The sequence below is a fragment of the Lutjanus erythropterus genome, chromosome 20 (assembly GCF_056507025.1).
Source record: "Lutjanus erythropterus isolate fLutEry1 chromosome 20, fLutEry1.hap2, whole genome shotgun sequence".
Classification (NCBI taxonomy): domain Eukaryota; kingdom Metazoa; phylum Chordata; class Actinopteri; order Lutjaniformes; family Lutjanidae; genus Lutjanus; species Lutjanus erythropterus.
This window is the reverse complement of record NC_139336.1, coordinates 24,300,025-24,318,069: the sequence shown is the minus strand read 5'-3', so window position 1 is coordinate 24,318,069 and position 18,045 is coordinate 24,300,025. Positions and strand designations below refer to the sequence as shown.

Genomic DNA, 18,045 nt, shown 5'->3' with positions numbered 1-18,045 from the left:
TCAGATTGTTATTCTAAGAATCGCCACAGAGATAGACCTTTTTGTTTAAGTGGAAGAACCAGAAACTTGCTTAACACTAATTTGTACGATACACTGAATTCAAACTCGACAGAAATGAAATAAAACTCACCAAAACTATCTGGGTTCATCCTTCCACTGCTCCAACAATCACCAACTCTGTCTGGTTAGGTTGAAATAACCTGTTTAAGGTCCAGTGTGTAAGCTTTACAGGGATCTATCGGCAGAATGTGAAAGAAATAGAATATAATATACATCAGCATGTTTTCATTGGTGTATAATCACCTGAAGATAAGAATTGTTGTGCTTTTGTTACGTTCGCATTGATGTTTACATCTACAGAGGGTTCTGTAGATGTTGAACCGCCCTGTTTCTGCAGCAGTTCAGAATGGACAGACCAAACACTGACTCAAAAAAAAAAAAAAAAGGCCTTTCATGTTTTTCACGACCTCAGTAGCTTCTCCTACACGTTAGGAAGTCGAGGGTGAGATGATGCGTTTGCAATCTGCAAGCTCACCGCTGGACAGTGCTGTGCAAGTTTACACCTAGCTCAAAGTTCAGTTCAGTTTAAAAATGAACTAGTTCATCATTTCTTCCTTTTTAAAAAAAAAAAAAAAGAAACAGAACCACCTCCTACCATGGACTCTGGAGTCTAAATAGTGATGAAAATCATACTAAATGTTTTTGGTATTCATTTGAATGGCAAGAGTAACTTGGCGAGGATACAACAATTTGAGAACTTTTTACACTACAGCCAACAACAACCTTAAACACCAACATACTGCGGAAATTTCTAACTGGAAGCTCGGAAATTCTGACTTTCCTGTTCAAACTGAATGCAACATAATTTATGAGAACTGCAAGGAGATAAAGAGGGAGAAGAGCAGATCTATCAGTCTGTTTGTCACTGAGACTCCAGTCCAGAAAGTAGCGCAGGTCATTAACTGAACACTGCATGTTTGATGAAAGTCACATATTCTTAAACACATTTATATTTGATCGCATGTCTCTCTGCTGTGAGCCCTTTCCTTTCCTTAGTCAGTTTACAATGTGAGCGCTGTTATGTCACTCAGGACTGTACAATGCTCACATTTACGTTTATTAGCTGCAAACTGATCTGCTCAGGTCACTGTTGACTAAAACATGAGCATGTTCAATGATTAACGCTCTTGTAATGTGTTCATGAGCAAAACTGCCACTAGATGGCACTAAATCCTACACACTGGTCCTTGAATTCACAGCTGATAGCTGCAGCTGCAACTTTTTTCCCTCTCTTAGACACAAAAACATGGCAAACTGGTTCAAGGCTGAAAAAAAAAAGTCAAAGTTACCCTTTAAGAATAACTCTATAGAAATATCCGATGTCCTCACACAGTCTTGTTTTCTTATGTAAATCATATAGAAACATCAGTATTAAAGTGAAACTGTTTCATAACCAGTTAAAACCTCCTTGTAGCTGCTTTAGTAATCTCAGTGTAATAGAAAAAACATACAATTCAAACATTAATGTTTAGTGAGTAACTAATGTAAATAATCTCACCTCTGGTTGGCGTTCACCAGCGGCAGTCGTGTGTGATCACACACTGGATAAGGTTTGATTACAAAATCCATCTGAATCACACATCTAAACTGTGAATTTTTGTGCCATGCAATTATATCTGAAATGATTAATTCCCAGTGGCAGTTGTGTGGCTACAAAGTAATCATCCTAAAAACATGTTCACTGGAGGTCTGAGGCTGCCTGACTGGAAATAGCTGCTGAACTGAAAGAGGATAAGTGGCGGCGTGGCCTTTTCCCTTTGAATACTTATTCACTTAACTCGTCACTAATGGGCTCGTGGGTCTGGGACGCCACTGGCTGTAAATAGGCTTTCACAATCAAGCTAAACACAAATAAATACAGTACAGTACACACACACATACTCAGACATACACAATAGGCCCACACGATTGCTCAGTCGCCCTCACATCCATTTCTGTGCAAATGTTATGGTTCAAAGAGTTATTGTGCAAATTTGAGAATATAATACACATACTAAGGACACTCCCTCACACCCATTTATTTATGGATAACGTGTGTAAAAGTGTTGAACGTAAAGCCGGAGCATCTAATTTCATCCCTGAAAAGAGAGTTTGTTTCAGTGTTGTCAGATAAAGGTGAAGGGGAGCAAATAGCTGCCCTGTAGAATCAGTAAGTATATTTAAAAGGGACAGGTCACCCCAAAATAAAAAATACATTTTTTCCTCAAACATATAGTGCTGATTATCCATCTAGATTCGTTTAGTTTTGGAGATATCAGCCATAGAGATGTCTGCCATCTCTCCAGTATAATGGGACTGAACAGCACTATTTTATTACCTAACTCAATTTTTATTTAAATCTCTTCATTGTAATCTTATTTTATCTTTACTTAGTGCTCTTACTGCTGTTCTTATCCCACACATCATCATACCGAGTGTTCACCTGCATATGACCAATAAACTGTAAAGTAAACCATTTGAACTAGAACTTGCTTAATTTGTAATTTTTCTTCTCAGACTCTGGTTAAGACTTTCTTTCTATGGTAGAATCTACTGGTACTACTTTCTTCTTTCGACTAGAAAGAAATGAGTTCCCACATGAAACAGCTCATAACAAAGTCTGTGGATTACTCTGAGTAACAGGGTCATGATTTTTGGAGACACTGGTTTAGAATTTCTTAAATTTATTTTTGTGGCACTTTGAGCACCACATGCAGAGGCAAAACATCGCTACAGCGGATATCTTCAAAAGTCTGCAACTCACACTAAAATTATCCAGATGTATAAACAGGACTTCAGGCCAGAGACAAAATATGTATTTTTGATTTGGGGGTGAATGGTCCCTTTAAAAGCAGCCTGATCCTCCTCCTGACTGGACCACAGTGTTCCTATATGATCACATCAGGAGGGGATGAAGAAATGCACCAACCTCTTTGTATCGCTCATTTTATTTCCACTCTTGCCCCCCCCCGTGGACATCCTCCTCTTCTGAAAAAGAAAAGCAATCAGGCTGAGAACAGTCCTCCTGCAAGTCAGCCAGCAGGGGTCAAGCTAGTCCTTCTCTCAGCTCCCATCACCCCCCCTTGCGGCAGCTGCAGAAGAAAGGTGGATACCTAATTTTCCCGCTCCTGTGGAGAAGGCCAAAGGCAGTGTTTGGGAGTTGGATGACTAGCTGAAGCCCCCCTCTCGTCAGTTCTCCACGTTGGCCCTGAGTGTGCGGGGTTTGAGTCTTTGATGCAGCCGGTAGTCCTGGCTGGCCGCCCGTCGCAGGGGGGCCGGGGAGTTGAGCTGAGGGTTGGTGAGGCCCGGCATCTGAGTCTTGTTGGCTCGTGGCAGCGCCCTGCTGCAGCTAACGGAGCGCCTGTCCTCACTGCCCGACTGGGTCTCCAGCTGAGCTTCACACAGCTCCAGCAGCGACGCTACCTGCTGCCTCAGCGCCAGGGATTTGAACCTGCGACCCGCCAGGAAGAAAAAGGCTTCCACAAAGGCTTGTAATCCCATACCTGAAAAACAGAAAGAGTGGTTATATAAATAGTATAATATAGGGGATATAAAAATGAAATCAAAAGTTTTTTTCAAAGGAGGAAATTATTCTTGCCAAAAATGAGGAATTAAACAAACTCACAGTGATACCACTACCTGCTTCCTGGATTTTCATGCTGCTGCTAGTTTAACATTCACCATCAATCCAAACAGTGTTCATCCCAGATAAAAAGGAATAAATGGACATTTTGGGACAATTTGAGAGTTTGATTGATACCACTCGTACGTCTGTACATTAAAAATGAAGCTACCATAAGCAGACCGTATCCTGGCTAGACTCTAACCCTCTCTGAGGAAATGGAAAGCAAAACGGTTTGTTGTGTGTGTTCCCTTGACAGATAGATTTTCCCGTAGCTGCGCCTCCCATTTGCAGGGTAGACTGTGGTTATACGTAGCAGAGTAAGGTAAGGGGGAACACACATAAACAGGGAAACCGTTTTTGACACAACACCTGTTGTTTTTACCAGAGCGGCACAAAAATAATATCACTTGGAAATGCTAGAGGGCTGGAAAGTTGTGAACAGACAGTAACAATACAAAGACATTTTAGATACTGTCCTAATTGTTTTCTAAAATAACTTTGCATGAATGCGCATATACAGAGTGAGAGTCTCAGTCTCCTGAAATGTAAATTTAACATCATATTCCCTTGAAAGCATATTTGTGATGCTATATGGACCAATATTTAAATTTGAAGTTCAGCAAAATAACAATTCAGATATTAATATGCTGCTAATCTTTTGCCTCCAGGAGAGAAAAAGTTGCCTTCAGAAAAGCTGCTTGTACTCACGTCTTGGCTCATTAAACCACAGAACTCCTGCTGCTTTTAAAGGGTAAAGACGATGAGAAGAGCCAGTGTAATCATTTTATTATTTTACTTTTACAATTTTCAGACCTTACCAAGGTCAGAGCAACTGGAAGTCAAAGAATGATTGATAAAGCAATGAACTGTACAGAAAACAAGAGCAGGAGCTGAACTTTTACCCAGTCGTCTCCCCTAACATTTTCTACTGCAGCCTCCATTATTCCCCAGAATAATCTTGTCTTCCTCCTCCTAGCAGACGAAGACAAATGAGCAGAAAACCATGGACTCGATGGCGAGACAAAAATGAATGAGGTGCCAATTCACACTGGACTAACATAGTGAGAGCTGGTAGGTCATTTGCTGTGGAATTATTAAAATTGTTAGAGATCACAAGAAGAGTCTGGTGCAAGACTGAATTTACATGAATTCCTTCATGTGTCCTTTGAAAACTTTGCCACCTATCCCAAACAAACTTCGTAAATACAAGTGTTATGCCTCTTCTTGGTTCCCCGCAAATCCTCCAGTGCACACACAGAGAAATAACAGACTCTGACTTCAGTCTCCCTGAATGCGTATGAGCTCATTCTAAATTCAGCCCACAATCTCCTCTGTACAGGCCCTTCCATCCTGGTCCATGTGATCTCCATCCATCCGCTTCGCCTCGCAAACATTCCTCGCAAGGTGCAATGTCTGAATAATTCATGTTGGATGCTCTCCTCGCTGTCACATTGTGATCTCAGCTCATTTCAATTATGGCAGCACAGTGTCAGAGGGAATCTGACAAAGAATGACACGCAATTATCTCTGAGCACATTATTTGCTCTGAGCTTCAAGGATACCCGTCTCTCTGTCCTCTACATGTTGTTTCTTTGTGGGGATTTTGTTTTTGCGTGTGTGTGTGTCTGTGTATGTGTGCATTACCTGCTTCTCTAGAGTCGGGCATTGCTCCTGACCAACGGCGTGTGATGTCTATGTAGAGGATGTCCACTGAAGCCATAGTGAAATTACTGTTGCTCAGTTTACAGGTCCTAAAAACAATCAGAAAATCTTAGGTCAGTCCACATGTTAAAAGTCCAACTGAACATTTAGTCAATCCTTTTTACAGTCAACACTTTTTTTAAGGCATTGTGAATCGTTTTTTATTACTCAAAGGAAGGAAAGGGTCTTTTGGGGAAATGTCTGAAATGTTCCTTTTTGTCTCAGCTGGCTGGAGGGGCATGTGTGTGTTTGATTGACAGTAGTTGGCATGCTGAGCCTCGGCAGGGGAACATCAGACAAAATAAACAAAGTTGTGCTGCAGTTCAAAAGTCGATGGCAAACATTGTGTTATTTGTGAAGAATAAGGACAACAGCAGAATCTAAATGGAACATTTGCAGACAAGCTTATATACTGTTTAACAGATGTGTGGATTCGAGTCACATGACTTGGACTCATGTGACTTGAAAATACTTGATACCTTGCCCCAAGTCCAAAGACTAAGCTAAGTTACTTAAAAAGTGTGAATCCATGAATCAATTCATTTCCCTTCATTCCTCCACCATTTGTATTAATGTTCTATTCGGACTGCTAACTGCTATGACATAAGCTAAAAGGGATTCCATAAAATAAATTAAATTAATGAAATTAGTTTGTACCTGATGAAGGTTCGGAAGGCAGTGGGGCCCAGACGCATGTTGCCCTTGACCCCGAGGAAGCGTATGAACAGAGTGGTGATTCGCTCCACCAGCCGCAGGAAGTTGAACTGTTTGGTGTACTTGGGGTAGACCTGCTTCAGACACAGCGAGGGCAGAGCTCCTTCATCTGAGCTCCTCTCATGGGCCTCCGTGGGAATCTCCTCCCCGTGTTCAAACCCACCAGCCCTTGGTTGTGAACTATGACCATAAAACAACAGGACACAAACAAAAATAACAGATTAATATAAATGTAACTGCATTATAATTTCAATTATATAATTTTGATATGATTTTAATTTATTAGGAAGCAACTCTGGAGATTTAAAGACTAGTAATAAAGGTTCATTTGCAAAGCACTTATCAAAACCAGCATTGGAAAGTCCTTATGTTTACTGCTTTTTGTACTGTCCAGCATGAAGCCCGTGTAATGTCCTTCAAACCCTACATGAGGCCAAACCAGAGAGCTTTAGTCAGCTGAGAAACAGATACCCAGCCACCTGAAGGAGATAACTGCACCAAGCCTTTCATTCAAGTCTGCACTTACAATTTGGCTTGACAGGGGAAATAAAAAGAGTAATATTGGAAAACCTTCTGTTTATGTTTTTGCATCTCTGCCTGTTGGCACTTTTGGTCTAGAAAAGCGCTTAACAAATATAAATAAATAATGTTGCATGAAGGATAAATAACTCTTTTCAGGCGCTCATCTCACAGCCCCTGTATAGCCTTTTTACTATCTGCGCTTACATCAACAAAATTTAACTGCATCAGTAGCAAGATGCGTCCATGTGCTACAGGTTTTTCATTTACACTTTGAAAATCAGCTTTGAATTCTTATGAAGAGAAAGCTGATACTAAGTTTGGATACTTAAGTGAAGCAAAGTCCAGAGAGGAAGGAGACTTTTGATGGGAGCAGCACAGTGACTCATAAACACTGTATGCCCACGTGATGCCGCTTGAAAAGGCAAAGAACAAAGACCCATATTGCAAGGTTCATAGCAACTACTAATGGAGGACAAATTGTGCTTTTAGAGGTAAATTACTAACATCCTGTTTGATGCTTTGAATGCTGATGAGGCAGACATATAACAGCACTTATGTCAGTTACTTAAGTTGGCCAAAAGAAGTCCATCGACCAGTGATACAGCCTGTCACTCTCTTGTAGCACAAAGGTGCTCAAGAAACATTGAGAGATGGGGCTTTCGTGCGAGTAAGGAAGTATAACTCAAAAGTCAAAATACTGAAAGAAAGGCTTTGCAAAGGAAGTAGGGTATATTTAACATGTCTGGTAAGCTACGCACAACAAGTTTTGCTGATAAAGTTGACAGCAAGTAAAAGTGAGTATTTTTGTTTGTTACAGTAAATTTTCAACATGGTACCTTCAGGGGCCACTTACTGTACGTACGCCCGCTGCCCCAAAATTACTTTTTTCCCTATTCATAATCATTACAAATTTGAATAGATGTAAAAAAAAGATGGATACATTTTTCTGAGTGTCACAAATACTCTGAAGGGAGCTTTAGTAATATCAGAATTTGATCTATTGGATCCAATAAAAATCTAAAGTACCCTGAGGAGTTTCCCTCTGAACAGAGTCCTGCTTCGATTCAGTGATTCTAACCAAAAAATACTGAGTGTATCATCAAGGTCTTATAAATGTGTTGAATATGTGCTTCCTTGTAAATATTTGCAAAGCCATTAAAAAATTCACATTGTTTATGTCCATGTTTGTTCGCTGGCAGTCTTTTTCTTGCCTGCAATTTTCTGGCATATTGCTACATTTCTTGGCGCATTACCACTACCTGTTGATGAGAACCGTAGCGTAAAAGCACTGGAACAAATGTGTATCGCTTCACCAGGATGATCATGAGCACATGTCCGTGTACAAAAGATACAAACAAAACAGTAATCCACTCATCAAAAAATTCCTTCAGTGCATTACTAGTGTTTCCTACCATTTCTACTGTTGTAGCCATTTTGACTCACAATGACATGGATGTGTGCAACGCTCATGATTTAAGTGTTATTTTAGGAATAATATAATAATGTGCAAATTACATTTATTTACAATTAGGGTTGGGCCCCATCGCAGATGACTGACAGTCATCGACTACTGAGCCCTATATCAATAGCAATATTGTGATTTCAATTGTGTGATTGTTTTTTTTTTCTTTATTTGAGGTAGTGTGTCCACTCAGGGATGATTTTTGACACATGGGAGAGAAAATAAAAAGCTGTTGTGTCTGGCTATTGCATGATGTAACGTTACGTCACATCTCCACGTCACATTTATCATTTTCCTTTTTAAACCTGCCCAGGTTGGCAAACCCAAGATGTTTGGTTGCATTGGTGGCAGCAATGTTTCTTTTCTATGGGCCTCTGTTAGTGTGTTTCTTTCAACTGTGTCTTTATTTGCACTAGCTGGCTAACTTTGTTTCAGCCTTCAAAGGCTGAACACAACACTGCACAGACTTGGTGTGAAGACGAGAACCCTTTGAAAACCTGCCAGAGGGTGAAAGAGTGCTGCAGAGATGACATACTTTTGCAGGCCAACCCAGAATTTAGCATTGTTCTGGTTCCCTCCACAAAAATCCAATGGGATTTTTTCATTGGAGTTTTGGCTTATTGCAGAAAATAAAATTCTATTTACACAATTTGTTCAGCATGATAATATTCACAAATTTTACTTTTGAAGCATAAACACAATCAGCATCATAACAAGCTAACATTATACAAACTATATCACTATCACGATACTCCTCATCACCTCCACTAAATGATGAGTAATTTAACCATTTGTTAGCAAGTGCCTATTTTTAAGATGCATAAAAGCTTCAAAATTTGAGTGGAGAATTAACTGACATATTTTGTCGTAGAAGAAAACATTACAATCCCTTAAGCTTATGTTAACCACAGACCTTCTTTGAGGCATCAAATTTCATCTAACCTTTTATTATATTGTTATTCTGCTACTTTTCTCTTATGTAACTTTACATATGGACAAATATTTATTTATTTCCTCTTTACATTTGATATTTGCACAGTTATCACAGTTGTTGCGATCTCATTTCAGATGAGGGAGCTGAAGGTGCTAATATGCTAACTCGTTTTCTTGTTTTTGTTTCATTCCCGCAGCGCACGTCAGGGATGCATGTTGGACGCTTGCCTGGCGGGAACATGAGAGACGATCTGTCTGCTCCCTTAACTGGTGACAGTGTACACACAGTACACGCCCAAGGTATTGATGTATCCTTCCCTCCTCTGTTAGCTATGCTGCACCTGTTGTTGTAACACTGAACCAATTCTACCTTTATTATATTTATTAGTTCATGGTGTCCTCAAATAACTCCCATCATCACAACCTGAGCAGAGGACTCATCAAATCCAGGGACTGTAGATGGAAAATTAGCTAGTAAGCTAAATTTGGTACAAAGCACATTTTCTCTTCTTTAAGACTAATGTATTTTGTAAACAATCCCTGATATAAATAAATTTCATAATGCAGGGATGGTGCAGGGCTTTTAAGGACAACTCCTATGGTCAACACGTGTCAATGCAAACACACACAACAGCAGATTCCCATCTGGGGACTGTATCTGGGATACAGTACTGCTGACTTTTATGAGGCAGTTTCTTTCTCCATGAATTAGTAAGCAGTGTGAATGGCACTGAGAGAGCGCTGCTGAATGTTTAATAGAATCAATCATCCCTCAGCAGCCAGAGGGACACCACCCACATCTATTTAGACAGGACAGGCTCTGCTAAAAACGGACACGTCTTGGACGGAAGCTGACAGGCCAGACAGACAGTGAAGGGAGCGTCTCCAAACATTCCCAGCAGAGGGAGAGAAGAAAATGATGGAGGCGAAGCGAGAGGGTAAAAGGTGAAGAATGGCAGGTTATTAAAAAGACATACAGAGGCCCAGTGCCAAATGTTAGTTGAGTGTGTGCGAGGAGGGCTAGGCGTGATTCAACTGTCATTACCCAGCATAAATGCTAATTCTGGCCTCCTGGGGAATAAATCTACAAAGCTTTTTTTCTCACCGTCAAAAGTCTTAAAAGGTGCCAGATGTGTCAATGAAAAAAAAAAAATCAAAAGTGTCCAAGCACATATCTCCATTTCAGAAATCTGAATTCCTTGCCTGAGCTTATCTCAGAACATGACTCATACCAAAACACACACTGAAGAAATGGTCTCCCACAGGTAACAATAAACCTTTTGTGTGTGTAAAATGATTTAACACCCACCCACTTCCTTCTTACTTGTTTCTAACCACACAACCGCAAGAATCAGACAACTTAAAGCTGTTATAATCAATATTTTTTATAAACCACAGCATATCATATGGCAATGTGAAAACGGTCACTCGTAATGATGAAAATACAGAGACTTATCACCTGAATCTAGCGGGGTTTTATAGCCAATTTCAGCTCATTACTGCAACTTGACTGTTTTGGTTTACTCTTGTTGCAGCAGTTTTCAGCAAAAATGATACATGCCTGTTAAAGTAAACAGGAAATATAAAACAGCTGATTAACAACATTTTGATGAGTAATGTTATGTTGGCAGCAGTGGTGCAGAAATTTCAATTAACATGGGGGCAATGAAAAAACATTTAGGAAATCAATCTTCCTAATTGTGACTACTTCTAACAGAAACATGTTTCACCTGTTGATGATATCAATATATCATGCTTAGAGTAGTAAACTGTGTGCTGTCTCGCTGCTGCTTGACACAGTGCTCTGGTGCTTTCACTTCATGTGCTCGTGCAGAGCAGTTGTACTGCTATAATAAGCCATTTCCAGTTTGTGGAGCTTACAGCAAAACATGTTATTGCACCTCTGTCTAAAATACTCCCACACTCCAGATGATCAAGTTGCAGTTTGTTCGCTACAGCTTGTTCTATGGGTGAATCCATGTTTTGACCAGACACAGCTGTTCATTGTGATGTGTCGACGCACGTTATGCAAATAGATGGATTTACGTTGATGAATCACCCCAGCATTGATGTCAGTGTCGCATTCACAACTTGTTTTTGCTGCCCTTGAGTGGTCAAAATAAAACATTTATTGCAGGTAAAAAATGGGGGCTATGAACATTTTATTCAAAGCTTCCACAGTGACAGAGTGAGAGACTGCATTTTGGACACATGATTTAACCTGAAGTTCCTTTGGACTGCTGTCAAATCCTCCTCTGCACATATTATTTCTATTTATGTAGACAACACATCTGAAACCATGTCCCTTGCACCCTATTTTAAGGTATGCGTGCCATAAATTTAGGATTTTTGTTCTCACCCACACTCACACACACCTCTCACAATGGCTCATAAATCACCCTCTGAGACATCATACACAGGACTAATGAGCTGGGTGCGAGAAGAACATGTCTGAGAGTCACTGATACGATCATATTCTCCTCCTCATAATTCCCCATTTATCTCTTCCCCTTTTTCTCCAAAATGTCATTTCCTCCGTTTGTCTGCCATTTTTAATATTTACTCCTCTCTCTTATATAAGCTTTCACTCAGTCTTCTTTAAATAGCGACACCAGTTTGTTTTACTCAGCTGTACCTTTGTTTTGTGCGCCTGGTCAGTTCTCACCTCTCTTTCACTTAATCTTGACGAGTCAAATTCATACAGGGGTGACTTCAGTCTAAACTCTCTGAATGACTGAATCCCATCAATCCCACTGCTGAACAGCTGTCAGCAACCACAACACAAGTATATTTACTTGCTGGTACACCATCTGTGCAGTAAACAAATTACTTAACCTCCTGTAACGATGTTGGGAACATTTTGTTCTCGCTGCCAAAGACTGCTTGTTAATGATTTTGAAAGTTTGCAGAAGAAGAAGACATCAAATCAATCTCTCCCCATTAAAATACAATTTCACTGGATCTAAATCTTTGCATGTGAATGTCAGTTTCAATCATATCTTCTTATTAAAAGCTTCAGTGTGCTGAGATTTATTTCATCTTGTGATAATGTAGCATCAATACTGCAACACTGCCAATCAAAAGACTGTCTGGTTCTAATACAAAATGTTTATTTTCCATAATCACCTAGCGGAGTTAGTTTCTCTCATTAATAAAACATCAAACTTATAGAAAAACTTGCAATAATTATTATCTCCTTCAGGTTTTAGCCTAGCAGGGATTGTGAATGTGACATCTGAAGAAAATGCCTTGAGGGAATTGGTTCAAACTTGATACAAATGTTCACATGACTAAAGTATCATTAAGTGCATTACATAAAATAATTAAAATTAGCTCCAGCTCAACCAGCTACTACAGTATAATGTTTTGTACACAGAGATGCATCAGTATTAACTATCTAATATTTCTATGTACTATAATAAGTGAGATCAATTTAATCAATCATTCTGTTTGTTGATGATACTTAGTATCTACTTTTACTTCTGTAGGATTTTGAATGCAGTACTTTACTTATAATAAAGTATTTTTAAGAGATGCACCGACTGCAATTTTCTTGCCCAATTATGATTTCCAATGACTGTCTGACCTGCCAATCTGAATTTGGCCAACTCTGATATTTTTTAAAACAATGACTATTTTCTCCAGTAGTGCTACAGGTTACTGCCAGGTCATGTCCTCATTTCATCTTTTCTCTCTTTCTCTCTACCTTTTCCTTTTTTTCAACCTTTATTTATCCTTCTTCTCTCCTCCTATGTCTTCTCTCATATTTTTCTGCCCTCTCTACTCATGTCCTCTCCTCCATTTCTTTCTCTCTTCATTCCCAATGCGCAAGATTTGAAAACAATGACACATCACTCACTTATAAGATATTATTAAGATTATAGTGCCAAAGGAAGTGGGAACATTATCTTATGTGATCTCATGGGAAAGCAGATGTAAACAAAATGTCGTGGTTGACTGACACGGTACAAAAACTTACTGTAGTAATGCTCTGCAGTAAAATAAACAAAATAATTTAAAAATGTTTGTGGAGCCGCAGTCAACACAGGTTGTTTGTTTTTGGGGTTTTTTTGCTTTTGACTGAAAACTGCCAACTTCTGGCCACAAGCCAGGTGATCGCTGCATTCCTAGTATTTTAACAACGTTGGTCCCATACTTTTTCCACTGTTGGTTATTGCTATGTCTTCACACACAATGCACAATGCATTTGCCTTTGTGCTCGTGTAAACACACAAAGAACACACCGTGGAACTGAATGATTAATGAATTCCTATTTTGCACCCACATCTTTGGCTGCAGTGATGATTACATTTTTCGGAGCATATCCAATCTAATGGCTAATTTAATAAATATTAACACTAGCTAGTTGTGACATAATTAGCATATCTTCCGCCTGAACCACAAAACTCAGTCACTATCTGCAAAGCTGACACACTTCCCTGCAATCCCCACCTGACACGAATACTAAATCTTGTTTGGAATACACACATTTTCAATTGTGATGCACCACAACAGAATTATTACCGCAGTTTGATTTTATCATGATATTGTTGCCATCTAGAGATGTTTTGGCCTCGGGTTTTTCAATAAAACGGTCCTAATTTTTGATAAGATATGTGCTCCAGGAGGTTCAGCTAAAAGCCATCGATTTAGTTTCACCTTTAGTATGGCTCCACTCTCTATCTGCAATGATTAGCAGTAACATTATAACCAATGATTTTTATTATTCAATAGTTGAGTACTGACTATGTAATTATCAGAATCCCAAATCTTTATAATCACACACCTCATACACCCACACCCGGTCACCTGACAGACTGCTGTTAAGTACTGTTTTACATCATTATTGCTCTTTAGCTAGTTACCAGTGCACTCAAAAATTATAACTGCTCAGGAATGGTATGTTCCTCTCTCTCTCCATAAAGGTAATACTTTTATTAACACTTTCACCCTGTTTATTGCCATGGTATATTCCTGCAAATGTAAATATAGATAAGACTTAAACTTCAGACTTCACTGTTTCACTGCTCACTATAAGCAGTGCTGCATTTTTTGTAGACACACTGAATTACACCATATTTATGATCAGTAAAGTCATTTCCTTCCTGATGGACTTTGCTCCAGTCTGGACTCAAACATCTTTTCCCCACATTACTGCATTTTCACACTGAGGTGTTTTATGAAGATATTCTTAAACTACTTAATTATCTTAAAATATAGAGATCAAGTGTCTGTGTATGTCCAGAACAATCAAATAAATTGAGGTTATCTCCACACAGTGAAGTGAGCCACATGTTAGAACACAGTCAGTTGTGATCTTATGAATCACAGAAAGAGTGTTGTGCAGAGCCACACAGACAGTACAGACATCATAGCCATATTGAACGGCTGGTCACAGCCACACACACGCTAGTATGTTGTTGATGTTAAGAGGAGTGATAGACTCCAAGAACAGGATAAAGAAAAGACAGACAAGTCTACAAGGATATGGAGCAGTGGAGCAGCTGACATTGCTGCCAAACTTTCTATCCCTTCAGGCTAACATTAGCTAGCAGCATACTACTGTTCAAACTGGCAGTTAAAATCTCACCTCCTGTTCTGGCTGAAGAACAGACAACCTGTGTGCACTGCATCTCCCCAAACATTTTCTCATCCAGACTCGTTTAGCCTTCTGCTTTTGTTTTTTCCTCACTGCAAAGCATTACTACGACAAACTTTTGCACAACGTGAGCCTCTGTTTTGTTATGAACATACAATTTAATTTTAATTTAACCAAGTTTTATACTGAAAACCTCTCAACAATTTGACATGGCATCATGTCTTCTGGGATGTCAATATTTTCATTGATAAACCCATGTAGCTGCCGCACCTGTGGCTGGAAGACTGTTGCTAAATTTGGTTGATGACTTTTTCAAACCGTGGTAATCACACACATTTCAATGACAATTAAAATTTGATATGGTACTACCGTGAAAATTGTTTCATAGCTACAATCAGCTTATTGAGTAATCAAGTAATTGTTCAATCTCAGTGACTGTGCAATGTAAAGGTATAAAGATATAAAGGTTTTGAGTAACCCCTACTAACTTGGGGCCTGAGGTCTAAGCCAACATAAAAGGTAAAAGGAAACATTAAAGGAGGGGCAAGAGATTAAAGGATTAGGTGCCTCTAAAACTACATAGACTGGAAGGATGTGAAAGGAGTAAAATTCTAAATGTGTGTTCTGCATTGAGCTGTAGTGTGGTTCTGCTGATTTTAGCTGGACAAAAATACAACAACGCAGGAGGAAAAAGGATTAAACATATTATAGGCGCATTATATCAGCGTGTTACTGGTCATGATTATAATAGCTAAGTGGGTATTATCCCTGAGAAGATATCCCTTTCACTAGCAGAACAAAGCAGATCAAATATCTGATACAGAAGATAATCTGTGGAGAAGGAAAGAAAGAAGTGAGGGAAGGAAAGAAAAAAGCAAGAAATAGAGATGGTGGTGGAATAGAAACAGTAAATCTTCTTGTCATAGAAGAAAAACAGATTGAGAGGGGGGAAAACAGAAACCCTAATGGTAGAGGAGATTTATTGCCAGGCACCACACAGGACCAGTCAGCCAGAGAGACTGAGCCACCAGACTCGTACAGTAATGTGTGAATTTCCACCACAGCTCAGCTGAATTTAATTTTTCCACTTAACAGGCTTATGGGGAGCTGTTGAGTGGTGCAGAGCTCTGAGGAGGGACGGGCGGAGTACGATATCATGCCCTTAAAAGTGGACTCAGCAGACAAAGAAAGGAGGATGTAAGGACACCAACTTCAAACTGTGTCTTCACTTACATCGACGGTTTCTTGTGGCCAGGATCCATAAGGCGCAGTGTGTCCCTGATCACGCCCACTTTGACCTCTTCATCGACTGGGCTGGGCACATATTCAAAAACCCCTGGTGCCACCTGAAACACACATAAATATTTATTACAGCAAAGTGAATAATAAGATAATTGGAGATGGAATGTTACCAAAAGCTGACGTATGATATTCACTGCAATGTAAAAAAAAACAAAGACAAATTACAATTTGAAAACCTTTCTGCTATTAATTAATAGCAAATATCATGTGTACAGCATTTTTGTCCGTATAAAATTAGTTTTTCCTGTTAACTAGGGATGTTAATAATTAATCATTAATGGACTGAACTGTATTAAGAATTTCACTGAATAAAAATGTACTAATCGACAGTATAGACATGGTAGTAATTGTGCCTCATTTGAAATTGTTTTGTCTGGCAGGGCAATTTGTTGAATAAGGAAACTTAAACTTAAATTTTAAAGGAAAAAAATGAGGAAGAAATAACAATAAAAATGAAAATGGAAAAAAACAAAAACAAAAAACTTTTTAATTATGAATGAGTAATTCATTAATCGATTGTTTTGCAAGAAGGAAAGGGAAAGGCACAAAATTCATCACCCTACTTTTAACTTAAAGCACTTCTACTTTCTGTCTTTAATAAATAATAATAAAAAAAAACAAACAAAAGTAGTCAATGAATACTTAAATTATGTATGTACAAACTGCAAAACAAAACCAATACAGTAGTCACCAGCTTTCCTTTTATAAAATAAAAATAATAAAATAAAATAATTAACCATGTAATATCACAGTTTGTATTGTCACAGTCCAGTACAGTATTACTTTATTGTGATATCAAGATATTCAATACACTGTTACATTCCTAATGATAATAACACAATGATGATAGTGAACGACATTCACTCCTACCTCTTGTTCATGTTCTATTCTCATACTGGGGTTGGAGTTGACCTCCAGTAACACTGGCTTCAGGTTCTTCATCAGGAGGATGTCAAAACCTAAAATCTGAGACACAAACACATCCTTCATAACATACTTTGTATTTCTATTTCAGAATAAATTTTATAAAAGGAGTGGAACAAAAGGCTCCTATCTATATCTAATGTCACAAAATGATATGTACTCATGATGATTCACACCAGAAGTTATTGGTTTAGCTGCCAACAAAATAACCTAGACCTATTTAAAGGATGTCAGTGTTTCCCACAGGATCATGTGAGACTGTGATGGGTGAATCACAGACCCTCTGAGAACATGCAGGAGCGTGCTCCAGCCGGAAGAAAATTTTGTACAGTTTAAAGTTAAATACATCAATCTAGTGCACTTTGTGAGAAAATTTAAAAGGCTTAATCTAAGAGGAAAAGCGCTTGTGTAAACAGTTTTGTGCTCTTGTAAACAACAACAAATCATTTACACATCGTTTCCATAGCTTTGAATGGTGATGACATGGTAAATGATAAAATTGTTTGGACTAGGGGATAATTGCAGTGGATGCTGTGATAGTTAGGCCCATCCTACTTAACCTCAAACAATGTGGTGTCCTCAAATGCCTTGGTGTCTCAGATACAGCCAAGATGTTCTCTTTTTATGTTTTAATGAGAAATGTAAAAATATTTGTGGTTCGTTATAAAGGTCTCAATAATTAATGGGAGACACTGCATGTACAGAAACTGAATTGATCAAATAATAAAACACAATTTGTATTTAAACTAGGTCTTGGCAAATGGGTGAAAATTTGATAGCTTCTCGATATCATATACTCGATAGATACTTATTGGTTTTAGTGATAACATAATTAATAATTAGCTCTGGAAACAGGAGTTTCTTTCCTATCTGTCATTAAACTGCCTTACCACTGTTTCCACTTTTCTTTCTTTGATATTTTGCTTGGATACTTTCTTTAACATGACTAGATAGATAGATAGAAGATAGATAGAAAGATAGAAACTCCTGCTTCCAGAGCAATTTACAAATTATTATTAATTATTAAGTTTTTACTAAAACCAATAATAATCAAAATGCAGAGGAAATAATGTAACATGATAACAAATAGATACGTGTAAATGGTCTGACATTTACAACCATAATGCTGTTGTGGCTTAGGATGGAATTGAGTTTGACGCCCTTCTTGACAGTCTTCACATTAAGGTAATACATTTTAACATCAGTAGATGGTGCTCTGGTGCT

At 38.6% G+C, this 18,045-nt stretch overlaps 1 protein-coding gene across 1 annotated transcript in view; it reads right to left on the bottom strand.

Moving 5' to 3' along the window:
- Window positions 1-2,574: 2,574 nt before the first annotated feature.
- The window catches only part of ttll11 (tubulin tyrosine ligase-like family, member 11), a 31,561-nt gene continuing 16,090 nt past the window's right edge, over window positions 2,575-18,045 (bottom strand). The window contains exons 6-10 of the mRNA XM_084746444.1: window positions 16,768-16,863; window positions 15,829-15,941; window positions 6,023-6,259; window positions 5,309-5,415; window positions 2,575-3,542 (exon numbers count right to left, since the gene is read on the bottom strand). Of these exons, the coding sequence (XP_084602570.1) occupies window positions 3,229-3,542; window positions 5,309-5,415; window positions 6,023-6,259; window positions 15,829-15,941; window positions 16,768-16,863 (867 nt within the window). The 3' untranslated portion in view covers window positions 2,575-3,228. The remainder of the gene's footprint in view (window positions 3,543-5,308; window positions 5,416-6,022; window positions 6,260-15,828; window positions 15,942-16,767; window positions 16,864-18,045) is intronic.